We start from the raw sequence: 26,452 nt of genomic DNA on the forward strand, positions 1-26,452 counted from the left end.
GCTAGCTCCTCCCCCAGGAATAGATCCAATTGACAGAGTTTCTTATTTGCCCGTTCCATATATCTTTCATACTCTCCCCCATGGTTCTGGTCCATGCAGTGCCGTCATTCATCACGACTTGTTTGCGGTTTGTGGTCCCTTCGGATGCCACTTCTTTTCTGTCAATCAGGTCCTGTGCTTGATGATCTTGTTTTAACCATGTAGCATCGTGATCATAGAAGTAGCCATTGTTGCTGAATCGGTAGAGGTAGAAAACAGAGCCGATTGCTCCCACAGAAAAAGTCCACTTCACAGACTTGACTAATGTACCCATTTTAGACATGCTTCTACCTATTATTCACGTATTCTTGCTCTACTTCCTACCCCCCTCTCACCATGATAGAACATGTAATGGTCTCTTATTTTTTTTTTTACCGATTCGCTCATCCGTCGTAATAGAGAAAAAAAAAATCTAACAAAACCATCGCATGTTGGAGAGTAACAAACTATCAAGAAACAGCTAGTCAGCCTTTTCCGATTTAGTCTTACAGCTTCTCAACCATGTTGCCCAGAGTTTCCGCATTGGCCAAATGTATGGCAACTGTCCATCGTCGTGGGCTACTTACCAGTGGTGCACAATCATTAGTCTCCAAACCAGTTTCCGAAGGAGATCCAGAAATGTTCGACATCTTGCAACAAGAACGTTTCAGACAAAAGCACTCAATTACTTTAATTCCATCAGAAAACTTCACTTCGAAGGCTGTCATGGATCTGTTAGGTTCTGAGTTGCAAAACAAGTATTCTGAAGGTTATCCAGGCGAAAGATACTACGGTGGTAATGAAATCATCGATAAGTCCGAATCGTTGTGTCAAGCAAGAGCTTTGGAACTGTACGGATTAGATCCTGCCAAATGGGGGGTTAACGTTCAGCCATTGAGTGGGGCTCCTGCCAATTTGTACGTTTACTCTGCTATCATGAACATTGGTGAAAGATTGATGGGATTGGATTTACCAGATGGTGGTCACTTGTCACATGGATACCAATTGAAGTCGGGAACACCTATCTCTTTTATTTCCAAATACTTCCAAAGTATGCCGTACCATGTTGACCATACTACTGGGTTGATCGATTACGATAATTTGCAAGTGTTGGCCAAGGCATTCAGACCAAAAGTCATTGTTGCCGGTACGTCCGCATATTCGAGATTAATAGATTACGCCAAATTTGAGGAAATCTCTCAGGAATGCGGTGCATACTTAATGAGTGATATGGCACACATTTCCGGTCTGGTAGCAGCCAATGTTGTTCCATCTCCATTTGAATACTCTGATATTGTCACAACAACCACACATAAGTCCTTGAGGGGCCCAAGAGGCGCCATGATTTTTTTCAGAAAGGGTATCAAGTCTGTCACCAAAAAGGGCAAAGAAATCCCATATGAGTTGGAAAAAAAAATCAATTTCTCTGTGTTCCCAGGCCATCAAGGTGGCCCTCATAATCATACCATCGGTGCAATGGCAGTAGCATTAAAACAGGCCATGTCTCCAGAATTCAAAGAGTATCAACAAAAAATTGTTGATAACAGCAAATGGTTTGCTCAGGAGCTAACTAAGAGGGGCTATAAGCTGGTTTCGGGAGGTACCGATAATCACTTGATTGTCATTGACTTATCCAGCACTAACGTGGATGGTGCCCGTGTGGAAACTATTTTGAGTGCTTTGAATATTGCTGCTAACAAGAACACTATCCCAGGCGACAAAAGTGCTCTTTTCCCCTCTGGTCTAAGAATCGGTACTCCAGCGATGACCACCAGAGGATTTGGTCGTGAGGAATTTTCTCAAGTTGCCAAATACATTGATTCTGCCGTTAAGTTGGCTGAAAACTTGAAAGCTTTGGAACCAACAACAAAACTAGATGCAAGATCAAGACTCAATGAGTTTAAGAAATTGTGCAATGAATCTAGTGAAGTTGCCAGTTTGTCTGAGGAAATTTCCAATTGGGTGGGCCAATACCCCGTCCCAGGTGAAGTCTAAGTAAGCTTATAAATTAGAATACATACATCTTTACGTATTAACATATGCAACTACCGCCACTTTTTTTCTTGCTTATTTCTAATTTATTCCCCTGTTCATCGTCCTTCAACAGTCTCTTGAATTGACTTTCAGGAACCAGACTGATTATTATCCCATTTAACGTATCGAAATTGTACCCGGTCTTTGCACTGACGAGAACATACGGTAGATCCTGTAATTCTGCCGGTATAGTCACTTCGTCTAAGTGCTCTTCGCGGACCAAGTCATACTTATTGCCAACGAGGATAACTTGCGTTCCTTGCGCACGGTCCTGCAAGTCTTGAAACCATGTTTTTGCACACTGCAGACTGGATATATCACCTAATTCAAATACAAGCAAAGCGATATTTGCATCTCGGTAATACATTGGTACTAGTGATTTGTACCGTTCTTGGCCTGCTGTGTCCCATATCTCCATATGGATACGTTTATCTGTAGTTGTGTCGTCAGAAGGAATTTCAATTGTCTTGGTGATGAACGCCGCACCTATCGTAGCCGCATGTTTTGCTAGAAACTTGCCTGATTTGAGCCTAGTTACTACACTTGTTTTCCCCACTGAAGAATCGCCTAGTAGTACCACTTTAATGGTTGCTTCCATGCTCGTATTCCCCCCGTTTTGTGTTATATATTTTTGGCGTAAACACTACCATTGTCACTTAACGTGGAACGTAAGGCTAAAAAACAATAAAACGACAAAAAATGAAAAACGAAAAATGAAAAGAATTTCTCTATTCTTTATAGAAATGACCATTTAAGGTTACCTCAAAAGGCAGATTGGAAGCATAATCGTTTAAAATTTATGAAGTACACTCTAGAAGACCAAGTTGTGTTAATCACTGGTGGTTCACAAGGTCTGGGGAAAGAATTTGCCAAGAAATACTATAATGAGGCTGAAAACACAAAAATCATTATTGTTAGTAGATCTGAGGCGAAACTACTGGACACATGTAACGAAATTAGGCTTGAAGCCCACCTGAGAAGGGAGACTACTGACGAGGGCCAGGTTCAACATAAGTTGGCCGCCCCCTTGGACCTTGAGCAACGATTGTTTTATTATCCATGCGACTTGTCCTGCTATGAATCTGTGGAATGCTTGTTCAATGTCTTGAGAGACTTGGATATGCTGCCCACACAAACTTTATGCTGTGCAGGAGGGTCCGTTCCTAAGTTATTTCGTGGTTTGAGCGGAAGTGAGTTGAATTTAGGTATGGACATCAACTATAAGACTACTTTGAATGTGGCACATCAGATTGCTCTTGCAGAGCAAACAAGGGAACATCACCTTATCATCTTTTCCAGTGTCACAGCCCTTTACCCGTTTGTTGGCTATTCACAGTATGCGCCTGCGAAGGCTGCAATTAAATCACTGGTAGCCATTCTAAGACAAGAATTGACGAACTTCCGTATCAGTTGTGTCTATCCCGGTAACTTTGAAAGTGAGGGTTTCACTCTGGAACAGGTGACCAAACCTGAAATTACGAAGCTGATTGAAGGTCCTTCAGATGCTATCCCATGCAAACAGGCATGCGATATTATTGTCAAGTCGCTGGCCAGAGGACACGATGACGTCTTCACAGATTTCGTCGGATGGATGATAATGGGAATGGATCTGGGACTCACCGTAAAGAAAAGTCGCTTTGTTCCTTTACAATGGCTTTTGGGTGTCCTATCAAACATCCTTGTTGTTCCCTTCTACATGGTTGGCTGTTCTTGGTACATCAAAAAATGGTTTCGTGAAAATGATGGTAAAAAAGCCAATTGAGGGCACAAGCCCCATCACCTCCGATACTTAATGAATTTTGTTTACTCCTTTCAAGACAAATCTAATTTCCTAGCTATTTGTACATGTATAAATGTATAAGAAACTTTAATTATAACATTATTCTTTATTATTCCTTCAGCAATTTTTCCTTATCCTAGTCTTTTTCGCTATTATTTGAGAGTTTGTCTTATGAGCACCGATGCGATGAGGTGAAAAAAAAAAGTAGAAGAAAATTTTCTCCTCTCACTTCTACTAAAAGATTATTTTCTTCAATAACAGTCAAGTAAACAATATATCATTAAAGCTAGAATGAGCAGCAGTGGTGTCTATACGTGTAACTCATGTGTTTTAACTTTTGGTGCAAGCGAGGAGCAGCGGGCCCACATGAAGTCGGACTGGCATCGTTACAATTTGAAAAGACGTGTTGCTCAATTGCCCCCAATATCATTCGAGACATTTGATTCAAAGGTATCAGCTGCTGCCGCCAGCAATAGCGAGGCGGTTGGTAAAGAGAAACCCATGACCAAGAAAGAGTTAAAGAGAAGGGAGAAGCAAGCATTGCTCGAAAAGAAGAAGAAGTTATTGGAAATCGCCAGGGCTAATATGCTAGAGAACATACAAAAGAGCCAAGAAGGAGAGACTCCTAACATGAGCAAGCTGTCTTTAGAGGAAAAGGAGGAGAGCAAGGAAAACGAGGAGCCAAGGAAGGAGGAGCTTGAAGAAGTGAACGAGGAAGAGATGGCAGAAAGAGTGATGCAGGAAAAATTACGCAACAGAGTGGATATTCCCTTAGAACAATGCTTATTTTGTGAGCACAATAAGCACTTTGATGGTATAGAAGAGAACTTAGAACACATGTTTAGGACCCATGGGTTTTATATCCCAGAACAAAAATATCTAGTCGACAAAACCGGGTTGGTAAAGTATATGTCAGAGAAAATTGGTCTTGGTAACATTTGTATTGTTTGTAATTTCCAAGGTAGAACGTTAACTGCTGTGAGGCAACACATGCTGGCAAAGAGACATTGCAAGATTCCATATGAAAGCGAAGACGAGAGGTTAGAAATATCTGAATTTTACGATTTCACAAGTTCCTACGCAAGCTTCGAGAACAACACAGTAGCAGAAAACGAAGATGACTGGGAAGATGTGGACAGCGATGAAGCTAGGAGCGACGATGAAGATTTGCCACAAGAATACTTATATAACGACGGTATAGAACTACATCTACCGACAGGTATCAAAGTTGGTCACAGGTCCTTGCAAAGATACTACAAGCAGGACTTGAAGCCTGAAGTGATACTAACCGAAGGACAAGGTACTCTGGTCGCTGCAGAGACAAGGTCGTTCTTACCTGCGTTCGACAGAAAGGGCGTACAGGCACAAAAACGTGTTTGGCAAACTGAAAGGTTTGATAAGAAGAGGCTCGATAAAAGAAGCGCCAAGTTCGTCAATAACCAACCACATTACAGAGACCAACTCCTGCAGTGATACATTCCGCACAGTTGTTTCTTTTTACTCAATTTGTCACATATATACTCCTTCACCATTTGTACATTAGATAGTTTTATTTTGCCTTCTCTTTTGCACTTTTATAATTGTTCAATCGTTCTTTGATTGCATGTTCAAACTTCTTTAACTAATAATAAAGATATATGATTCCGGGTATTTCTGAGCCCTTGTTTAGCGCAAAAATCTCAAAAGTGAAAGATCTAAGAGACTTTTCAAAGCAGCTGCAACAATCAGCAAAGTTGAAAGTACCGATCACTGAAAAGATGTTGGCACGCAGTTTGGGATACAGATTCATATCGACCAGTCGTGTTCTATTCAATAAGCCTGCAGTTAAATCAGTGGTGTCATCATGTCCTGCGGGAACATCACTAAATTTAAACATATGGAAAAGCGGTAAGGACGCAGTGGCACTGGAAGACAAGGAATATCCAAACTGGTTATGGGGGATATTGAATAATGAGCAGACCGTTGAGCATACAACAAAAGATCCGGAGGGTGAGGCTTTATTAAAAAGAAGAAAGAACATCAGGAAGGCCAACAGACAGCGAATCAAACAGAACAATTTCCTAAGCCAGCTCTGACTTCTGATTCATAGAATGGAGCTTGACATCCTTGTAAATATAAGAACGTACTTGTGTATTAATGCGTATGTATTTCGTAATATGTATTCAAAACTTAGTACAAGAACATACATATAAAAAGTTGAGCGTTATATAGTTTCATCAAATAAGAATAATAATTCAAAGAAGGCGAGCAGAAATCTAGAAATCTGTGACCCTTCCATTAAACGAATAATCGCCATGTCTCAATGGATCCTGCTTGGGTCCCCCGATTTCACCAGTTTTGGGGTTAACATCGCCTTCAAATTCTGGTATGGTCTTCGAAAATTCTGGTGAGAATGAACCAATGTCGTTTTTGGTCAAAAGTGGCGAGTTCAAACTCTCCTTTGTGTGATCACCCATGGCACGTGCATTGTACTGATCGATTGCCTCTTGTGATGTGGCGATTTTCTGCAGTCTTTCAAATTCTTCCTGCTCTTCTCTTGGCAACTTTGGAGGGCCAGGGATCCTTTCAGTGGTTATGCTTCGGATCAGCATGTTACAAGAGCCTCCACGCAGTAACGCCAAGGCTCCTTTACAAGGATGGCGGTGACAAGTGTTTCTGACAACGCCCAACATTGATTTTATCTCTTCTTGTTTCGTTTCTTTACACATCTCTGCTACGCTGATGAACCAGCATTTCACCTTTGGCCCCTTTTTATAGGGCGAAAAAGTATTTCTTCCATAGACTTTTCTAATGACAAGAAAGATTACATACCATTTATATACCAGTACTTATTAGATGAATATTACTTTATATGCTCATGCGTATACCTTCAAGAAGCTCGCCAATAATCTTTTGATTTCTGCTGTTACCTTTTATAGTACTCAAGATTCCAAAACATTGAAGTAATGTCAGTTTATCTTCCTCCGTGACACCGCTCTGTTCTTCCTCGTTGAAAATATATCTTTGAAAACTCTTACTGGCACCATCATTTGTATGTAAAAAGCTTTCGTAATATGGAAGAATAATTGAGTCTCTGAAACACTTCAATAATAAGAGATCGGTTGAAGGCGTATACCTTGAAGTTTCCGGTAGATACCCGTCAAGCCAGTAGTTTCTATCTCTCTGGAAGCTTTCTTCAAAGGGTAACAATACTGCCATTATATCATAATAAACCTGTTGAAAAAATACCTTCCAAATTATACCGACTCTTTTCAAAGCTGTGTTTATGGTGTCTTCATTAGCATAATTAAAAACAATTTGGTTCTCTAGAATGTAAAGTGAGGTAGTGATAAATTCTTCAATTTCGGTCAAAAATTTGGAGTGTGTAACGGCAGCCTTGGTTTGTGTCTTCAATGTAATATAAAATTCTAGTAATCGATCAATGTCTTCAATTTTTGCTGGCAGCTGCCATACCCTCTTGTTCTTGAATAACTCAACGACTATACTGCAGTATATACCCCATATGTTTCCCTCTAGAACATATAGTTCCTGTACAGTGAAGCTCTTATAATTTGCTATCAACGAGGGCAAATTTTTTAGGAGATCATGTAATAAAGAAACGTTGGTCGCATCAAAAGTGTCGTCTTGGATCAGCGTCAGAGCGGTCTCATTTGGATTGTTGTTAATACTAGGGTTAAAAGAATATACTGATCTTCCAGAGTCAATAAGGCCTCCAGTAGAACTATGAATAAACTGTACTGGTGATCTATGTTTACCGTATGAAGAGTGCAGGAATTTACTAAACGAGCTGGGAACTACTGGTTCAATGTCATCCTTTCCTACAGAGTTATGCGACTTATAGGGTAAAAGCTTCTTTGCCATCTTACTAAAGACATTGTTGCCCTTGTTTGAATGAGCGTGCCCTGTCGACATCGAAGACTGCAAGCTGTTTGCACTTTTATTAGATTTTGTATGAAACAATTTTGAGCCACTCCTACTTACGCTGCTACTACTCGCACCGTTAATAACAACGCTGGGGTTCCTTGACCCGCTCCTGCTTCTGTTTCTCATATTCTCCTTTGAATTGGTAAACATGGAGAGCCGCCTCTTATTGCCTCTTGAGGTAGAAGAAAACAAACTATCGTTAGACGTGTTGGTTCCGTCCACTCGGTTACTACTTGGTGAGCCTCTTTCTGAGTGGCTATTGTTATTGTCTGTGCCTTGACTATACTCTTCTTCAATCGAATCCGTCGAACGTCTTGAATTTGAGCCCTCATGAAAAATAGATTGAAATCCCACTTGTGACCATCTGGGAGCAGTATCTTGAGGTGATTTGGATATTCTAAGGTGCACATCTTCATCGGGATGCGTCAGAGCTTGTGGTACTATATCAGAAGAAATGCTGTAGACCCTTGCTGGTTTACGGTTAGTCGGCTTTATGTTCGGGTCTGTAATACCCAGTGCACCTGAAGTGGCACTTCTTTTACGATTGAGATTAATTTCCATTATTCCGTTCTGTAGTCTAAGACTCTTCTGAATGCTTCTGCTTGGAATGCTCTTTACTTAATTCACTATCCTGAGTCTTCTCCCTTGTATTTGGGCCTTGTTTTAAAGCCCGCAAAGGCCCTTGAAAAATTGCTAGCAAAAAGAACATACAAAATGGAAACAATGCTTTTGTTGGCTTGTCTAGGATTCCATTAATAATAGAACGGTGTATGTGAATGGAGCATGGAAAATAGCATCACTAGTATTGATCTTAAGCTAAGATCGTATACACTGAGTGTCTATGTTCACGAAGATTCCTCTACTCTATTTTTGGTATCTTTTTTTCCAATCAAGATTTTTTTCCATATTTTCGCGATGAGCTACAAAATGAGACTAGTGAAACCTCAGTAATTGTTCATCGGCACTTGATTCATCTAGATTAAGAGTTTCAATCGCATATATCTTACTATGTTTGATCCTCTTGACCTCTACAGTCCTGATGATATTCAAATTGTGCCTGTACAGTTTAATCTTGTAGGAAGAGAGCAAAAAAAGCATACCTCAGGGCGACAACATGACGAATCACTCGCAAACGAAGATGAAAAAGAAAGTGATGATGATGATAGCGTTATTGACAATCTGGATCTACCTTCCGTAAAGTATGCATCTCCAGAAGTTATTTTATGTACATTGATTCTTTTAAGGCCGGATAGGCAAGTAAACTTCAATCAGGAAACAGAGAAGAATAAATCTGTGCTAGAGGTATGCAAAAGTCGTGGGCTGCAACCCGATCTGCTAAAAAAACTTTTGAGTTGGTATGCGGATGAATGGCCCAATAAGAGGTTAAACTCGTTGGAGAAAATATGTAATAAGATTCCGATGCTGAGACATATGATATCCAAGGAACTATTATTAGGCTACTATACTAGCGTATTGAAAAAATACAACAACAATAGCGGCTTTGATAATGAAACTATACAAAAACTTCTCAAGGAACTAAGTTCAAGAATATCTGAAAACTGTGGGAGAACAGCTCAACCTTCCACAATAAGATATTTTGAATTAAGGAATCTCAGGAATGCTATTCCGCTTTATGAACCTTCTTTAACAGCAGATAATCTTGGTTGGAAAACATGGGGGTCATCCTTAATACTTTCACAATTGGTCGTAGATCGCCTACACACTGCAGACATGGATTTTGTGGCGAACCGCGGCACCAAACGTATTAAGGTGTTGGAACTAGGATCGGGCACCGGTTTAGTAGGACTTTCATGGGCCTCAAAATGGAAAGAACTTTATGGAATTGACAACACAGAAATATTTGTTACAGATTTACCTGATATTGTAACAAATTTGAAAAAAAATGTATCGCTAAATAACTTACAAGATTTTGTTCAAGCAGAAATATTAGACTGGACAAATCCGCAGAGTTTCATTGATAGATTTGGTTATGAGAATGAGTTCGATATTATATTGATAGCAGATCCAATATATTCGCCTCAACATCCAGAATGGGTGGTTAACATGATATCGAGGTTTTTGGCGCCATCAGGAACATGCCATTTGGAAATACCTTTAAGGGCAAAGTACGCTAAAGAAAGAGAACTTTTAAGATTATTACTTCAAGATAATGATCTCATGGTTGTCAAAGAGGAATATTCAGAGGGCATAGATGATTGGGGCGTTGTTGAGTATTTATATAGGCAAATCATTCGCAACTAGAAGGAAGTAAATGAACATGTTTGCAGCGGAAAGTCTTTTTTTCTGCCAACGATAAAAATGCTGCTCATATTCAGATATATATAATAAATACTTTTCCAACCTTCTAAAACTTTTCAAAAAAAAAAGTGAATGGGGCATCTAGCTGAGTTATTATTTTGTTAAAACACTAAATTATACTCATAGTACATATTAATTTAGGCTACATTTACAGTGGTCCCTATGCAATATAATCATCTGCAATCTTAGGTTCACTATCTTTAGAGTAATTCTTCCCGTTTATTGCCCTAGAGTATTCTCGAACTAAAGGTTCATACCATATGCTTAGGTTTTTCTCACCTTTGTCCAGTAAATTCTTCAAGGCACAATTTCTATAATGAATAGTCTCAAGATCTACGATAGCACCTGCACTTCCGCCTACGAGACTGCCCATTACCTTTGGCAGTTCATTGAGCAAAAACTCCGACGAATAAGTGAATCTCGTCAGAGTTTCCACTACCTGCATTTGTTCTAGGTATGGCAATTTCAAAATAACTTCAGAATTAAACTTATTTTTTATAGCAATGAAGCATTCTTGATCTGCTACAAGATTTCTTGAAATCTCAATGCTATAACCACTGACATGAAAAGAGTTGTTCACTAGATCTTTATGATATTTTATCAAATAATGCGGATTGATTAATTCCAACCACTCGTTTACCAACTTTGTTTCAGACCCGATCTTCAAAAAGTCTTTATCAATACTCCTAAAAAGAGAATATTCATCTTCTTCAATTCGAGAAACTTCTGCAAATAATTGTAAAAGACGATTTGTAGAGAAATCTCTGACATCTGGATAGTTCTCTGTATCTTCAAAAAGTTGAGCAAATACTCGTAATGTTTTTTCAATATACTTTAAAGCCCAGTATTTACCTTGGTTTCGTATAGCTAGCAAAAATTTCGCATAATAGTTGACCAATTCGATGAATGCAAGAATATCATCCACGGATTTTAGCACTTCATGCTTAGTAAAGCAAAATAAAGCCTCTTTGAACTCAGGTCCGCTAATTAATGGCAACTCGATGGCCAGAAAATCAATCAATCTAACAAAAGAAACCGTTTGCATTCTGCTCTTTACATTTATCAAATAACGCAAATTATTATCAAATAATCGGCGTCTAATCAATTCATCGGTACTCAATCTTTCCAACGTTCTTTCGATGGACGCAGTTACCTTATCATTATCTACTTTCTCATCAAATAGAATATCCAAAAGAAGATCAATGATATTACTGGTGGCAAATAGACCTTTTGGCTGCGAATTCTCAATAACTTTGCAAGCTGCAACTCTTAATGGAGCTATTCCCGATTGTAGCGCTTTCATTAAATCTTCAACACTATATACTTCTAGCACGTCATCAAAATCAGTCATTGGAACCAGTTTATCCACTATGTCCAAGAGATAATCGTAATTCAATGAATCATACGTATTGTTAGACGTTAGTAAACGCTTGATCGTTGCCAGTAGTGGTTTAACATTCATGTCTGGAAGGGAGGCAATTGTCACCAGATTCAATGAACATTTTCTTAGTAGTGCGTTAATATGTTCAGATAAGACATCTTCATTAAGCTCATTTTCCAATTGTGTAAGTAGATCTTCTACGTAGTTTGTTTCTTTCTCATTCATTGTTTCTTGTTTGCTGCGTTCTTTTGCGGTAGTCATCATAAATCTTACTTGAATTTGATTCCGCTACTGAGCCCTTTTTAACAATCAAGTCTCCATTTCTGCATATACAACGAGAACAAGAAAAGAGATGAAAAAACTTCTTATAACCAAAATCCATGTAAATAAAATTACTAAGTATGTTTGTATATAATTCACTCAAAAATTCTTATGTATGATAGTGATAAAAAATGCTCAAGTCATTAACTCGCTTAATCTTTATCTTCGTCTTTGTTCTTTTCTAAATGAACGTTGTTGCCATTAAAGGTCTTTGGATCTTCAGGATCATCTTGATGATCATTGTTAACAAATTGAAAAACATTTGGTGATACAGAACGCGATGTAATTAAATTACCTTCTGATGGGTATCTTGTTACACTAGGTGTCAGCATAGGTGATGAATTCTCAGGAGATTGAACAGATTCCCGAACGTTAACGTGTTGAAAGCGGCCTGGTGGAGAGGATCTGATTTCGTGATGATTAGTCTCATGTGTTCCCTCTTGTTGCGATGTTATTTCATGCTCTCCATTACTACGCCACCATGTAGAGAAACCCTTATAGAGACGATCTAAAAGGCCTGGTCCTTCCATCCCAGTCACAACTAGCTTAGAATTTGGACTGTCCAGTGGCTTAAGTAACAAGGCTGACCTAGGGGTTAGCTCCAACGCTTCTAGCGTCTTCAGCTCATCGGAATCCTTAAACGTCACTCTAGGAATGCTCCTATGAAATGAATACGGGCAATCTCCATCGGTCCTGTTGAGATCCACCCATTTTCTAACGTAATTTAATGTTTCTGATGAGTCAAACTCATGTTTCACAGTTTTACCATCAGTCATTCTAATCTGCAGGATACACTTGCTGCTGTGTAATTTCCGTATGTCCTTTATGTTATCATGAACATCCAATGGCTTTTGATCATCAAGAGTCCGGTGATGCGTTTCATCTAGGGCTTTTCTTTCTGCACGATCTGCCCTGACAAGTCTTATAATTCTTTCTCTTTCTTCTTCAGCTAACTTCCTCTGTTTTAGTTGTTCCCTGCGTTGGATCTCTAGGGTGGTCTCCGCAACCCTTTCCCTTGCATTTTTCTTTGGAGCATTTTTGGGGGACTCTGTTTCTTTGGCCAAACCTGGATTGGTTTGCCTGGACAAGATCTCATCAGACTTCTTATTTTTGACGCCCAAGCACGCCAACAGTTTCTCCCAATGTCGGTCATTCTTGCCTTGAATTATCAATTCTATCTTCCCAGCACGTATCAAGTACACACTGGGTACGACCACATTAGGAAACACTTGCTCAAATAACTGGAACTGCACACTACCTTTAACCAATTTCAACCAAATACTATGTTCCGCTAAAGCATCCAATGCGACGTCATCTTCCTTGAACCAACTTTCCAACCATTGATCATCCCCTTCAGTGCTGTAAACGGCCATGAGAACACCCTGCTTAATGGAGTCGTTCACGGCTTCTTCCACAGAATTCCTAAATAGTGCCTCTAACATCTAGTGGTTTTGGTTTAGTCTAAGCGTCCTTGGTTCATCATGAGTGCTTCTTTTAACCTCATCAAAGCTCCCTTTTAATTTTTCGACAAGACAGTGAAAATTGCCGATGTTAGTGAAGAGCGGCGGCATCAAAGGACAAATGACAATTGTATTACAAATGAAATGAGAAACCTTTGGGAATAGAAGTATCTTAGAATCAGCTGCTGTATATGAGTAACACAAATTATTATGAGTCTCTCACAGGTGTCACCTTTACCGCATATCAAGGACGTTGTTTTGGGAGATACAGTTGGGCAGGGGGCATTTGCCTGTGTCAAAAATGCCCATCTCAAAATGGATCCCTCTATTATTCTAGCTGTTAAATTCGTTCATGTTCCTACTTGTAAGAAAATGGGACTCAGTGAGAAGGATATTACAAAAGAAGTTGTTTTGCATTCGAAATGTTCGAAGCATCCTAACGTTTTGAGACTTATAGATTGTAACGTCTCTAAAGAGTATATGTGGATAATCCTGGAGATGGCAGATGGGGGAGACCTATTTGACAAGATTGAGCCTGATGTTGGAGTCGATTCTGACGTAGCTCAGTTTTACTTCCAACAGCTTATTAGCGCAGTTAATTATTTGCACGCAGAATGTGGTATTGCCCACCGAGACGTAAAGCCTGAGAACATTTTACTTGACAAGAATGGAAATTTAAAGCTAGCCGATTTTGGGCTTGCCTCCCAATTTAAGAGAAAAGATGGTACATTACGTGTATCCATGGATCAAAGGGGTTCGCCGCCCTACATGGCTCCTGAAATCTTATATTCTGAAGAAGGTTATTATGCAGATCGAACGGATATATGGTCCATCGGCATCCTCTTATTTGTATTGTTAACCGGTCAAACGCCTTGGGAAATACCATCATTAGATAATGAAGATTTCATCTTCTTTATTGAAAACGATGGAAATTTAAACTGGGGGCCCTGGTCGAAGATAGAATTCACTCATTTAAACATACTCCGAAAAATTCTACAACCTGACCCGATTAAGAGGGTGACACTGAAAGTTTTGAAAAGGCATCCTTGGGTATCACGTCGAGTCTCATTCGCTGGTGATGATGGTCTTTGTAACGATCCTGAGCTCTTGGCTAAGAAATTGTTTTCTCATTTGAAAGTCTCATTGAGTAACGAAAATTATATAAAGTTTACTCAAGAGGCTAACTCTAACAGTAGATGCGTTTCCACTCAACCAATTGGTAACGAGTTAGCTGAACTCGAACATGACTCTGTGCATTTCAAGACACTTTCAAATACACAACGTGCGTTTACCCTGTACGATTCAAATATGAACGATAACAGCGGTACATTTTTGACGCAAGAGGCTAAGTGGACGCAATTCATAAGCCACGATATTGCTGCCTTACAATTTCATTCTGAGGAGAGTGGCTTTACTGAGCTACTCAAATATCGTTTGAAGTTCAACCCGAATAAGCTTACTAAATTTTACACACTACAATCTATGGATATCTTGTTGCCAACTCTGGAGAAAGCGTTGACCTTATCACAAATCAGAGTGAAACCTGACCTTTTTGCGAATTTTGAAAGGTTGTGCGAATTATTAGGCTACAATAACGTTTTTCCGCTTATTATAAATATCAAAACCCAAAGTAATGGTGGTTACCAATTATCTGGTAGTATTTCCATTATCAAGATTGAAAAGGAGCTGAAAAATGTTGGATTTGAAAGAAAAACTGGCGATCCTCTAGAATGGAGAAGATTATTTAAAAGAATTTCAACTATTTGTAGAGATATTATCCTAATTCCTAATTAAATCATTAGTGGGGCCTAAAAAAGGGTTAGTATGCATCTTTTGAAGTTTCGAACTTACTACGTATTATATATTTCTTTCCGTTCAAACGGTTTTGTTACAAGTAAATATTGCCTGAAGAGGTTTTATTTGCATAGGTAATCTATTGCCATCACCCCCAAACCATTCCACAAATGATAATCAAACCATATCATCATCCCTGTTTGAGTAATACTCGAGCCTCATCATAAAATCCAGTAATTCTATTCTTAAGTTTCTTCTTTCCTCTACAGAGATCCCGTTCAAATCCCCTGGTGTGAACCCCCTCAACCTGCTCACTAGTTTTCTCGACTTTTTTGAGGAAAAGTGTATTTTTAAAGAAGGTGTAGCTTCCCTAGATGTAGCATCTTCGTTTCCTTCCCCTACTAACAAAGGGTCGCCGTCTTTTTCAATATGTGATTGGGCCAATTGAATTTCGTCATATTTTCCCTCTTTTCCAACAGAGGTTGAGTCATTGAGTACATTGTTGGTATTTGCATTGGACGCAACACGTGGAGGTGAATCTGGGGGCATTGATTCGTTTCTCTGTAATCTCATTTTCAATTTTTGCTTTATTTGGCCATTCGATTCTTGTATTTTCAAAGAATTGAAAATGGGTATGCGTATTTCCGGTAGCACTGAAGTATCTGCTACTTCAGTTTGTTCTTTCAAGAGACTTGTTTCTCTAGATGCCACTTGCTCCATTGCTTCCAAAAAGCCCTCATTTCTGTCATTCTCATCAACTGGGGCGAAATCGTCGTTAGTGTTTATTTTTTGACCTTTCCTCTGCTGTCTCTCCATCATTTTATTGAATTCAGTTGTTTCACTATCTCTTAAATGTACAGTGAGCGTTTCCTCAGTGGTAATAGCTTCTACGGATCCTTTCACAGCATTTTGCATCGGCACGCTATCAATGCTCTGTGCGTTTTCCTTGCTACTATTAACTGAAATCATTTGAGGATCTTCTTCTGCAAAGGTGACCTTTTCATCTTCGCCATGATTTAAGGTATCTACTTTTGATCCTTCCTTCTGTTTCAAACCGTTAACCAACATGATCCCACTCGAGTTCTGAAGCCCGTCACTCAGCTCCGCATTAATAATTGGCAGAGCTCGTTCAACAATACAAGTTCGGTATTTGCCTTCATCTTCCCTGATTTGAAGAGCGGTTTCCTTTACGGGTTCGTTTTGGGTAATTTTGTCTTGCATGAAACTTTCCTTATTAATATTATTTATACTATCTTGTTTCTCCAAATTATCGGTTCGTTCTCGTTGTTCTTTTCCGTTCTTGTTTGTCATAGCTTGATCATTAGAGCTTAAGGTGATCGTGGATAAGTTTCCACTACAGTTCAAGTCTGCTTTTTCGCTCCCTTTTGGTATCGTGGAGAGTTGTTGACTTACACTTTTTACAATAGTAGGTACTAATTCAGTACTAGAAGATACACCCTCCTCCTCAAAAGATGAAACATCCCCCATCTTTTTATCCTTTTCATGATCTTTTGGTCTTTTGTCTTCAAGGACAGGAGATTCTCCTGGAAAACACTGCACTAAATCATCATTGTCAACCAAATTTTGATCAAGGCTCGTTTTGACCAACTCCTTTTTCACTCCCTCTAGTTTATCAATGACAACCTCTGTCTGTTGGTCTGAGTTCGCTTTAGAAGGATGTACGCCGCTATATTCTTGGAGTTCAGTAACTTGCATTTCGCCGTTGTTGGTAGAATAGATGCTTTTATCATTAATAGTCTTATCATCCAATTGCGTAGTATTCGCCTGCTGGTCCCCTTCTCCGGTGCTTTCACCGTCAGCTTCTCCTAAAAACTCATTAGTAGACGACCTGCTTATCTCGGCAAGTATTTCTGGTTGTGCAAGATTCGTTATAGGAAAGTTTTTTAGCTTTATTGTATGGGAACTTTTTATATCATTTTGAGAAGATAACTGAAGTGACGAGGGAAGGTCCTTTATCCCTTGTGTAGCTGGAACCTGGATGTCTTCAGAATTTGATCCTCTCTGTGAGTTTAAAACGTTCTTTTCGCTCTCTTTATCTGGTATATTTATTGAGTTAGCGCTATATGTAGTGTCAATTTCCTTTCTTGAGTCTTCTTGCTGATCAACCTCCGATTCTTGTATCCACTTTCTTATCCTTTTTAATGTCGCATTATAAGTTCGTTTATCTTTGAATTTACGATTATGTGATTTAATGAGATCAATTAACAAATAAACCATATCGATAGTTTGATGGTTAGGATTTGATGGCAGTATGCTGACCAACATGGAAAAGAATTTTTTAGCAGCACTTCTTGTAAGCGGTTTAGTGAGATATAACAGGACGAGTTCGCGAAGAATATTGGCACTTTCGTCATACTTTTGCTCGCTGGATCTAACTGGGCTAAGAAGAAAAACTAGAAGTGGTTCCTTTAATTTCTCTAAAAGTAGAATTTCTTTTCGTGCAACGATTTTACCAATAAACTCAAATGTATAATCACTATCTGCATTCCTAATTCTTTCCGTAACTGCTGTTAGTAGTGCCTCATTTGGGTTGTCCCTATAGGTCAGTAATCGTATCATTAGTTCGGCATTTATTTTCAAGAGTAATTCGTCAGTTATGGCTTCACAGAATTCATTTAAACAGTCGATGATGCTATTCTCAACGCAAATTTCTAATAGACCACCCAATAATGGTTCAATAGGATTTTTGGCCGTTAAAAGAAGAAGTTCTCTGATTATCTCTGATCTTTCTAACTCGTGACCAGATGCATTTTGTAGCGAACTTTTGAACTCTGAGAAATTTTGATTTATCTCTTCAAGTAGTTGGCCCTTTAGTAGCCAACGAATTATTGTAAGTTGTTCAGAATTGTTGAATAATTGTATGTTTGCTGCAAAATAGGACGCTCTACTGAGTGGCAGCAGTTGCATTAGGAAATCGGAATTCAAATCAGTAATGGAATTTAATAAAGCAGGATTGGAGCAAATACAATACTTCAATATATCTATAAACTTGTTACGCCTCAAAAAAGGAACCAGACCGAAGAATAGTTCAGGGTTCCCTGGTAAAGAGGTTTTCAATAGCGTAATCAGATCTGCGTTCAATTTTTCATCGTTTTTTGAGAAAAATCTTTGGATGAAATAAATAAAATTATTGTTGGACCATTTAGACACGTGAAGTAGGGTCAAAAAATTAACAGGAAAGCTAAGCTTCAAGCATAGATCCAAAAAGTTCTCAATAGAGTTTTCATTCGGAACTTTATCCACAATATTGGCCAAGCTCTGAAATTCTTTGAAGGATATATTTGGTGGTAGTAGTGTTGATCCAACCCAGTTCTGAGCGTAAACTTCAGTTTTCTTATCATTCAGCTCTAAAAACTTTTCTATTATTACAAATTCAGATGTTTCGTTGCGAGCTTTCTTGATAACATCTTTCAAGAGATCTAGAGTCATGTTACCTTGAGGAATACCAACTTTTGAAAGTTGGATACTGAATTCTACTAACGATGAATCATGCTTCTTTAAGAATAACTCCAAAAACGCATAAACAAACGACGAACTCACTGTTACAAAAAAATCGCGAAAAATTGGTTTATCTTTATTATTCGCCGCAACTTTTAATATCAAAGTACGAAACGCTTCCAAGTGGTTCTGATCTTTCTTGTCTTCTGGAAGTTGTTTCAATGACGTGAGAATTAAATCATGGGCGAGATTAACATTAGACATGGCTACTTCAACAGCCTTAAACACAACCTTCATAATTTTATCATACGCATACTTGATGATTTGTGAGGGTATACTTGAAATGTCTTTGACTTTAACACCCTCCGAAGCTATGACACTCATGGGATGAATATGTTTTTTGTTCCTTCTTTCCGTTGCAAAGTCGTTGTTCTTTCCCCCGATTAATAAATGCAAAATTGTGAAAAGTATATTTTGCAATTGTATAGAATCATACAAGAAAACATAATTTTCATAAATCGGTGCTATCAGATGATCCCAAAAATGCTCAAAAATGTCTGTAGACAGATTCCTATTGCTTGTAAATGCAGTGTAAACAACGCCCAAAAGATGGTAAATGATTCCTTCTCTAGCGCTTGGGTCGTTAACATGAGACAGTGTCATTTGAAAAGGAGTTTGCAAAAGTGAAAATAATCTTTTATTCCCTTCCTGATTTTTCAACGAAATTTTCGTACAAATGCAGTAAGTGATAATTCTCCAAACTTTGATGGACATGAGCCGAGTCTTTGGATGATCATTGATGAAGCATAGATTATTTAGACCAAACCAAACTTCGTTCGATTCTAATGTCAGGTCATAAACCCTTTTTTCGTTATCGTATAGTAACCCAGTTATTGAAAGCCATAAATCCATTGCTATTTTGTTGTCATGTTTGTGTACGATATAGTATTTTACTTGCTGAGTGAGTAGATGTCCAATTGTCACTTTACCTAAAGAAGCAGTGTCATGTGAGCTCACCGGTAGTTTCGATAAGAATTTTTCAGGGATTGTTTCGGTTATTGGAGAAACCATGATACACTGGTAAATCCTTTCATGCTCTTCAACGAAATCCAAGCATTTTTTCAGCAGTTCTAATAGTACGACTATTGAAGTTATGAGAATCTTCATGGAGTAGACTTCATCCCCGATGATGATTCTAGGCAAAACCTCACCTGGTAGCCAAGAAGTCACCGTCTCAATCATTAATTTAGGATATTTACTTAAAAATCCCCTTATAAGTAGCAGTTTCTCGTATATTAGGTTGTGGCTATTAATTTCGATTATTTCAGTAAAAGTGCTAATAATTGGTTTAATTTCTTCATCGCTTAGAAAGAAAGTGCCGAACTTTTCGTCTCTTAGAAAGGAAACTTGTGCAATTATTATTATCTTATTTGAGTTTTCATTTTTTAGTGCATCAGTGGTCCAACTGTAAATGACTCTCAGTTTATTAACTAAATCCGGTCTTTTCATTAACCACTTTACGATCTTAAAACTAGACATAATGGTAGCAAAAAAGCGAACTATTTGAACATACAGTCTAATTATAAATGGATTTTTCTTTTCATTGCTACTTAGTAATTTTTCTTGTGCCGTCTGAAGGTGCGGCATGCATATTTCAACAATAGCTTCTATATTAACAATGAGAACGTTAAATTTTTGATCAACTTCATTAACATTTTTAGTAGTTAAAATGGGTATAATATTGTTAAATGTTGCATACACTTCAAACCTCTTCGCCACATATTCCTCGGACTCTTTGCGTAGGATGTTTAATCCGCCCTCTATAATTTCTTTAAATTCTGAAATACTTTCGTTATCGATTAAACCATGGATTTCACCACTGACCCAATAATTTAAAGTACGGGGATTTATCACAATTGTTTCCTTATATGGTGACGTGAGAATATTACCGTTGTGCAATCTGTGTTCAGGATGTTGGAGTTTATTGTAACTCAAGTCACTTACAGTTCTCGCCGAAGACATCTTATTTCTCAAAATTGACTTTCCTGGTCTGTTAGATGGAGATGGTTTCGGTGACGAACCTGGTACATGATGAACTGGTGATGATTCTATTCTATCAGAAAAAGCTACACTTTTTGTGACCGGAGATACACTGTCACTATTAGAAGGGGGCAACTCAGGAAGTTTTTGTACTAGTTTACTTCCTTCATCTTCTGAATATAAATTCTTGTAATTTGCAGATAAATCAAGTTCTTTATTGTCGTAGTTGCTTGAAAATGCTAGTTTTCTTCTCTTTGGGGTTGGTGATAGATCACTTTGTATATGCATGTGAGCCTGTGGAAATGGAAGTGGTGGTAATTTGGTCTTCATCCACGGGGAACTTCCATTGGGATTAACATCGTGTTGAGACCTACGAAGGATATGCTGGTCAATTCGATCTATCGTATGCTTCTTTTTATCTGAGAAATCTTTGGACATTGTAAAAGAGGTAAAAGAAGTATTCCACAATAGCGTTGACGAAGCTAGGTATAACCTCTTATGATTTGTTGGATAATAGTGCTGAAGTTTTGTTTTAAATCGCCTTTAAAGTGTGTTAATGCTTTTAAAGTGTGTTAATGCTTTTAAAGTGTGTTAATGCTTTTAAAGTGTGTTAATGCTTTTAAAGTGTGTTAATGCTTTTGATCTTGTTACTAACGATGAGTCGCTATGAATAAAAATCGACGCGTCGGTCAATTATTGTAACTTTCTATCGAAATATGTATGACATAAGAAAGATGTCAAGAACTGAAATTATAGGTGGCACGAAATCTATTCGATTCTACTTGATAGAAATCTCCTTAAAAGTGCTATAGTCTGTTGATTATATCAATTGAATTCCTACTCATGTTATATGGTTCATTTAGAGTGTATTTTTAACGATTTGTAACAGAGGACCTTATTTCAATTCTGTTTTCTTATTGTCGCCATTCGGTTTTGTACTTTCCAAAACCAATAATTTAATTCTAATCTTACACTTAGACTTATACCTATATAAAAAAAGTTTATGAGAATTTTAAATTAACTTCCGCAATACCTCTACAAATGATATGCCAATCTGTAGTTTTATCGTATTCTTTACAATAGTGTTTTTTCCACCATTTAAAAAGCTCATATACGAAGAACAAGTTTGGCTGGATAACAACGTTCAACCTTCTTACTCTTACAAACAAGTACGCATTTGCCAAGTCACAATGGAGATACCTCATGCATTCAGCAATACAAACCGTTGCAGACCTAGATACTCCGACCATACAATGCACCAGGACTTTTCCTCCCTTCTTTTCAGAGTTGCTGATGAAATTCAAGACTTTATCTATTTGATGGAAAAGCGGATCTTTGCCATTATCATCTAAATTCTCGATCTGGCAAATATGAAAACCTGAATTTTCACTTATGACTACGGTACTACCATCTTTTGACCTATCGTTGATCGTGGTGCCTGCTCTTGCCCTACTTTTATTACCTGAAATAGTACCCATAACTTCATCTGTGTTAGTCATAGTAACTGCACGGTGTGGTCTCACAGGGTGAACGACCTTCTTCTTATTCAGTGCCCATGAAACCACCTCGCCCACTGAAACTATATGTGTAATTCCTAAGGATTTAAGCAAAGCAGGATTTTGCGCATGGTCTAGGGATCCCAAATACAAGTGCTGGAGGATCTGGGACGGTAATGGACCCTTCAAATTAACGAAGTTAGACTCAAGAGGAATCTTCATGAAAAAAATGCTACTGAAAAGTTCGGAAGAAATGTGCAATTGAAAACTTTTATCTTTAAATTCAACCGCATTGGCAAATAATTTAAAATTATCTTCTTTTTGTGGACTAAACTCACGGAGAAGGGGCTGTAAATGACCTAAAACCTGCAAGTCGGATGGGAAAAGGAAAAATGGTCTTGAGTGGATTCTTAGAAGAGCATCTTGTAACGGAATATTGAAGTGGAATATAATATATGCTGTTAATAATAATGAAGTTTCTGTATATCCATCATTACAATGCATAAAAGTTAACGACCCTTGAATTTGAGATACCTGATATATTAGGTAGCAGACATTTAAAAGAATTTCCACGGATTGAATGTTTAGGTTTCCTAAACCTATAGTACCTGACGATGGGAAAGTCAAATGAAAATAATCTTGTGATTTTGATGCATCATCATCAAATAACAAACCCAGGTATGATTGGATTTTTGTTAGCGAAGGCATAGATGAGTTTGAAGTACACTTTATAATCAATTTCCAAGTTTCTTCTGTATTTGGTATATTATATAGTCGAGAAATGGAAGCTATAGGGTTATCTGGATCATAAACTAAGGGACTTGATGAAACTATGCTTGTGTTCTCTTGGGAGTGACTGGGCAGGGATAGATTGTTTTTTTTTATAGTTTGATAATTATGCCAATCAGTGGTATTACCGCAAATCAAACCTGTTTCCTTCAGTCGTGTAGCTGAAGTCAGCTTGTTCAATTCTAATTTTTCGCACAGGACCATATTTTTATCAGCGTTATTGAAACATACTATTTCACTGGGTGAAGAACATAGATTCAAAGGTGTGCTACTCTTAAAAAAAGCCTTTTCTAATAATGGTGTGCCAATTAAACTTTCAGGTATATCTACATTGAAATTTTGGTAGGTGCAAATAGACACATTAGTCTTGTACCGTGGTTCTTCACAGTCAGTATAACCTTTTTGAGCAAACATTAAACATATCTGTAGAAGTAAGGCAAGTGTAGTACAACTAGGGCAGTCTCCTCCATGAGAACCTGTTGCATCTGATTCTGTTTGTATGTTTGCAGTGTCCCCTGTTTGTGAACAATAAATTACTATATTATCAACCATTTCTACCATTTTGGCACATTGAAGATCGAACCTTCGGAACAAACCTCTCCTTCCCCAGACATCCTGCCCATTTGATTTTAGCATAGCATTCGATCCGACCTTATTTTTAGGATGTCTTTTAAATTCTAACGATAGTCCACTAGGATCAACTTTCAGAAACGGTAAAATGCCATGCCTATGACAATAAGCAGCAACATTTTCTAGCTCAATATCTTCTATTTTCATTTGCAATTGACTTATCTGGAACTTTAACAAATTTAACAACTCCTTAGTGTTATTGGGATAGTGAAAACCATCAGATTCATCTGGAGTTTCGCATTCGTCGTCCATTCTGTGGAATGATGTGTGAACTTTCCAGGACTGAAAGATATCATTGACTTCAAGAGAACTACGTAAGAGCGCCGAATTATAGGCATCTGATTGTGACTTGACTATTGCAAGGGAATGAGGAAAGTCTGGTGGTTGACAAAAGGAAATGTCATGAGCCCAGGGGAACATTTTCTTGCATTCTGGCCATTTCGCATTCTGATGTAGTCGCACGAGGTCGTGCAGCTCACCAGGTGTGATTGAGAGCACTTCCAAAGCCATGGTTCTTACTCTAGTTTGCTACCCACCCTTCTACCTCAACAACAATTTATTATCTATTATGGATGTTTTTTTACACTTTTTCTTTCCCCTCTTTCTTGTACTTCTCTTTTTGGCACCCTAAATAGTCTTACATTATGTTTTTATTATGCTCTTTAAGTATTTTAACTACGCGAGTTTAATGTCTTTAATGACTGAATAATCCAATTAATAAAAATAAGCAAGAAGTCAACAGTTTCGCAAAGAAATGTCCGATTTGGTTAGAAAAAAGGCCCCGGTCTTTCCTATATCTAAGGTAAAGAAGATTGCTAAATGCGATCCCGAATACATTATTACATCCAACGCAGCTATATCGGCGACCGCGTTTGCTGCTGAGCTATTTGTACAGAACCTTGTCGAAGAATCGCTGGTCTTAGCTCAACTGAATTCAAAGGCAAAAACAAGCATACGACTAAGCTTAAATTCTATAGAAGAATGTGTTGAAAAAAGAGAGAATTTCAGATTTCTAGAGGACGTCATCAAACAATTAAAGAAGAATAGCGAACTCGACAAGAAAAGAGAAGTGGGAATGCAATTAAGGCTTGGCAACGAGGGAGCCCTCAAAGAAGACCCAAAACTGCACAACGACATTGGTACAGAGGACGAAGAAGAAAACGAAGTATCTGAACAAGAGGAACCCGTACATGAGGAAGAACTTTTAGACGATGGCAAAGAGCAACAAGATGATAAACCCACGCGCAGCGTGGCAAGTTTACTGTCAAGGTTCCAATACAAATCCGCACTAGATGTAGGCGACGATTCAGATACTTCCGATTTCGAAACGGATAATGCGAAGAACACATCTGTTTAGTTTCATCGCTATGCAACTTTTATGTGAACAGTATATTGTGTATATAGCTCAAACCCTAACATAGAACTTACAGCTTCGAAAGGGGAATATCACGCCAAAGATTAGGTGTAGTTTCTACTTTATAGGTTATGGATATTATATTAATAGAGAAACTAAGGGCTCTCACCTAAAAATCACAAGACACGAATACCCTAATTTATCCAAGCAGACTGAAAAATGAAAAAAGAACAAACTATGATTATAGATGAACTAGTGCTGCGTTAATGATATATTGTTAGTTACAGACGTATAATGTATTTAGTTCCATAGAAAAGGCTCTATAATACTTAAGTGGATCGCAATGTCCAAAAAGCAGGAATATATCGCGCCAATCAAATATCACAACAGCTTGCCTGTACCACAATTACCGCCTAAACTTCTAGTTTACCCAGAGGATCCGGAAACCAATCCAGACTCCTCCCAATTAATAGATTCGCTATACATCAAAACTAACGTCACTAATCTTATTCAGCAAGATGAAGATCTAGGTATGCCGGTTGATTTGATGAAATTCCCAGGCCTATTGAACAAGTTGGATTCTAAACTGCTGTACGGCTTTGATAACGTCAAATTGGACAAGGATGATCGAATTTTGCTGAGGGACCCGAGAATAGATAGGTTAACCAAAACTGATGTATCCAAGGTTACTTTCTTAAGACGTACTGAGTATGTGTCCAACACAATTGCAGCTCAAGACTCCACGTCTCTGAAGAGGAAAAGGCGTTTGGATGATGAAGAATCGGATGATGATAACCTTGATGTCAATCATATAATCGGTAGAGTAGAGGGAACATTCAATAAAACAGATACATGGAAGCATCCAGTAAAAAAGGGTGTCAAAATGGTCAAAAAATGGGACTTGTTGCCCGACACGGCCTCAATGGACCAAATATATTTTATCTTGAAATTTATGGGCAGTGCATCTTTGGATACTAAGGAAAAGAAGGCTTTGAATACAGGTATATTCAGACCAGTGGAACTGGAAGAGGATGAATGGATTTCTATGTATGCCACTGATCATAAGGATTCTGCCATTTTGGAGAACGAATTGGAAAAAGGAATGGATGAAATGGACGATGACTCTCACGAAGGTAAGATATACAAATTTAAAAGAATAAGGGACTATGACATGAAACAAGTGGCTGAAAAGCCAATGACGGAGCTAGCTATTCGATTGGACGATAAAGACGGTGTAGCTTACTACAAACCTTTACGTTCCAAGATCGAGTTGAGGCGTAGGAGGGTAAATGACATCATTAAACCGTTGGTGAAAGAACACGATATAGATCAATTGAATGTTACTGTAAGAAATCCCAGCACCAAAGAAGCTAACATAAGGGACAAATTAAGAATGAAATTTGACCCTATAAATTTCGCCACCGTAGACGAAGAAGACGATGAAGAGGAGGAACAACTAGAAGACGTTAAGAAAGAATCAGACCGTGACTTCGAAAAAGAAGAACCTAAAGAAGAAGAAGAACCTACTCAAGAAGAGAAGCCTGTTGTTGATACATCTGAAACTTTAGATACTGCTACCACTGAGCAAGCGCCAGAGGGAGAAAAGAAAACTTTGCAAGAAGAATAGAGCACTACTAAGCGAGGAGACAATTA

At 38.2% G+C, this 26,452-nt stretch overlaps 16 protein-coding genes across 16 annotated transcripts; 8 read left to right on the forward strand and 8 right to left on the reverse strand.

Annotated features, from left to right (window-relative positions):
• Position 1: 1 nt before the first annotated feature.
• Positions 2-322, reverse strand: MIC12 (Mic12p; the record flags this gene model as incomplete). Its single annotated transcript, XM_056225219.1, has 1 exon — positions 2-322. The coding sequence occupies one exon, from the start codon at positions 320-322 to the stop codon at positions 2-4; it is 321 nt and encodes a 106-aa protein (XP_056080610.1).
• Positions 323-540: 218 nt separating this feature from the next.
• SHM1 (glycine hydroxymethyltransferase SHM1) lies at positions 541-2,013 on the forward strand (the record flags this gene model as incomplete). Its single annotated transcript, XM_056225230.1, has 1 exon — positions 541-2,013. The coding sequence occupies one exon, from the start codon at positions 541-543 to the stop codon at positions 2,011-2,013; it is 1,473 nt and encodes a 490-aa protein (XP_056080611.1).
• A 37-nt stretch (positions 2,014-2,050) lies between these two features.
• On the reverse strand, positions 2,051-2,650 carry YPT10 (Rab family GTPase YPT10; the record flags this gene model as incomplete). The annotated part of the gene is made up of 1 exon (XM_056225241.1): positions 2,051-2,650. One exon carries the CDS (start codon positions 2,648-2,650, stop codon positions 2,051-2,053), a length of 600 nt encoding a protein of 199 aa, XP_056080612.1.
• Positions 2,651-2,851: 201 nt separating this feature from the next.
• TSC10 (3-dehydrosphinganine reductase) lies at positions 2,852-3,814 on the forward strand (the record flags this gene model as incomplete). The annotated part of the gene is made up of 1 exon (XM_056225253.1): positions 2,852-3,814. The coding sequence occupies one exon, from the start codon at positions 2,852-2,854 to the stop codon at positions 3,812-3,814; it is 963 nt and encodes a 320-aa protein (XP_056080613.1).
• A 309-nt stretch (positions 3,815-4,123) lies between these two features.
• REI1 (Rei1p) lies at positions 4,124-5,305 on the forward strand (the record flags this gene model as incomplete). Its single annotated transcript, XM_056225264.1, has 1 exon — positions 4,124-5,305. The coding sequence occupies one exon, from the start codon at positions 4,124-4,126 to the stop codon at positions 5,303-5,305; it is 1,182 nt and encodes a 393-aa protein (XP_056080614.1).
• A 284-nt stretch (positions 5,306-5,589) lies between these two features.
• Positions 5,590-5,907, forward strand: MRPL37 (mitochondrial 54S ribosomal protein mL54; the record flags this gene model as incomplete). Its single annotated transcript, XM_056225275.1, has 1 exon — positions 5,590-5,907. The coding sequence occupies one exon, from the start codon at positions 5,590-5,592 to the stop codon at positions 5,905-5,907; it is 318 nt and encodes a 105-aa protein (XP_056080615.1).
• A 180-nt stretch (positions 5,908-6,087) lies between these two features.
• SDH8 (Sdh8p) lies at positions 6,088-6,504 on the reverse strand (the record flags this gene model as incomplete). Its single annotated transcript, XM_056225286.1, has 1 exon — positions 6,088-6,504. One exon carries the CDS (start codon positions 6,502-6,504, stop codon positions 6,088-6,090), a length of 417 nt encoding a protein of 138 aa, XP_056080616.1.
• A 175-nt stretch (positions 6,505-6,679) lies between these two features.
• BIT2 (Bit2p) lies at positions 6,680-8,317 on the reverse strand (the record flags this gene model as incomplete). Its single annotated transcript, XM_056225297.1, has 1 exon — positions 6,680-8,317. The coding sequence occupies one exon, from the start codon at positions 8,315-8,317 to the stop codon at positions 6,680-6,682; it is 1,638 nt and encodes a 545-aa protein (XP_056080617.1).
• Positions 8,318-8,764: 447 nt separating this feature from the next.
• Positions 8,765-10,018, forward strand: EFM2 (S-adenosylmethionine-dependent methyltransferase; the record flags this gene model as incomplete). Its single annotated transcript, XM_056225308.1, has 1 exon — positions 8,765-10,018. One exon carries the CDS (start codon positions 8,765-8,767, stop codon positions 10,016-10,018), a length of 1,254 nt encoding a protein of 417 aa, XP_056080618.1.
• A 217-nt stretch (positions 10,019-10,235) lies between these two features.
• On the reverse strand, positions 10,236-11,681 carry HSM3 (Hsm3p; the record flags this gene model as incomplete). Its single annotated transcript, XM_056225319.1, has 1 exon — positions 10,236-11,681. One exon carries the CDS (start codon positions 11,679-11,681, stop codon positions 10,236-10,238), a length of 1,446 nt encoding a protein of 481 aa, XP_056080619.1.
• Positions 11,682-11,929: 248 nt separating this feature from the next.
• On the reverse strand, positions 11,930-13,219 carry UBX7 (Ubx7p; the record flags this gene model as incomplete). Its single annotated transcript, XM_056225330.1, has 1 exon — positions 11,930-13,219. The coding sequence occupies one exon, from the start codon at positions 13,217-13,219 to the stop codon at positions 11,930-11,932; it is 1,290 nt and encodes a 429-aa protein (XP_056080620.1).
• Positions 13,220-13,447: 228 nt separating this feature from the next.
• On the forward strand, positions 13,448-15,031 carry CHK1 (serine/threonine protein kinase CHK1; the record flags this gene model as incomplete). Its single annotated transcript, XM_056225341.1, has 1 exon — positions 13,448-15,031. One exon carries the CDS (start codon positions 13,448-13,450, stop codon positions 15,029-15,031), a length of 1,584 nt encoding a protein of 527 aa, XP_056080621.1.
• A 177-nt stretch (positions 15,032-15,208) lies between these two features.
• Positions 15,209-20,968, reverse strand: RIF1 (DNA-binding protein RIF1; the record flags this gene model as incomplete). Its single annotated transcript, XM_056225352.1, has 1 exon — positions 15,209-20,968. The coding sequence occupies one exon, from the start codon at positions 20,966-20,968 to the stop codon at positions 15,209-15,211; it is 5,760 nt and encodes a 1,919-aa protein (XP_056080622.1).
• A 563-nt stretch (positions 20,969-21,531) lies between these two features.
• On the reverse strand, positions 21,532-23,955 carry PPS1 (tyrosine/serine/threonine protein phosphatase PPS1; the record flags this gene model as incomplete). Its single annotated transcript, XM_056225364.1, has 1 exon — positions 21,532-23,955. The coding sequence occupies one exon, from the start codon at positions 23,953-23,955 to the stop codon at positions 21,532-21,534; it is 2,424 nt and encodes an 807-aa protein (XP_056080623.1).
• Positions 23,956-24,199: 244 nt separating this feature from the next.
• On the forward strand, positions 24,200-24,802 carry DPB3 (DNA polymerase epsilon noncatalytic subunit; the record flags this gene model as incomplete). Its single annotated transcript, XM_056225375.1, has 1 exon — positions 24,200-24,802. One exon carries the CDS (start codon positions 24,200-24,202, stop codon positions 24,800-24,802), a length of 603 nt encoding a protein of 200 aa, XP_056080624.1.
• A 340-nt stretch (positions 24,803-25,142) lies between these two features.
• On the forward strand, positions 25,143-26,426 carry PAF1 (Paf1p; the record flags this gene model as incomplete). The annotated part of the gene is made up of 1 exon (XM_056225386.1): positions 25,143-26,426. One exon carries the CDS (start codon positions 25,143-25,145, stop codon positions 26,424-26,426), a length of 1,284 nt encoding a protein of 427 aa, XP_056080625.1.
• Between the last annotated feature and the right edge of the window lie 26 nt (positions 26,427-26,452).

The sequence above is a fragment of the Saccharomyces mikatae genome (genome assembly GCF_947241705.1).
Source record: "Saccharomyces mikatae IFO 1815 strain IFO1815 genome assembly, chromosome: 2".
NCBI classification, from domain to species: Eukaryota; Fungi; Ascomycota; class Saccharomycetes; order Saccharomycetales; family Saccharomycetaceae; genus Saccharomyces; species Saccharomyces mikatae.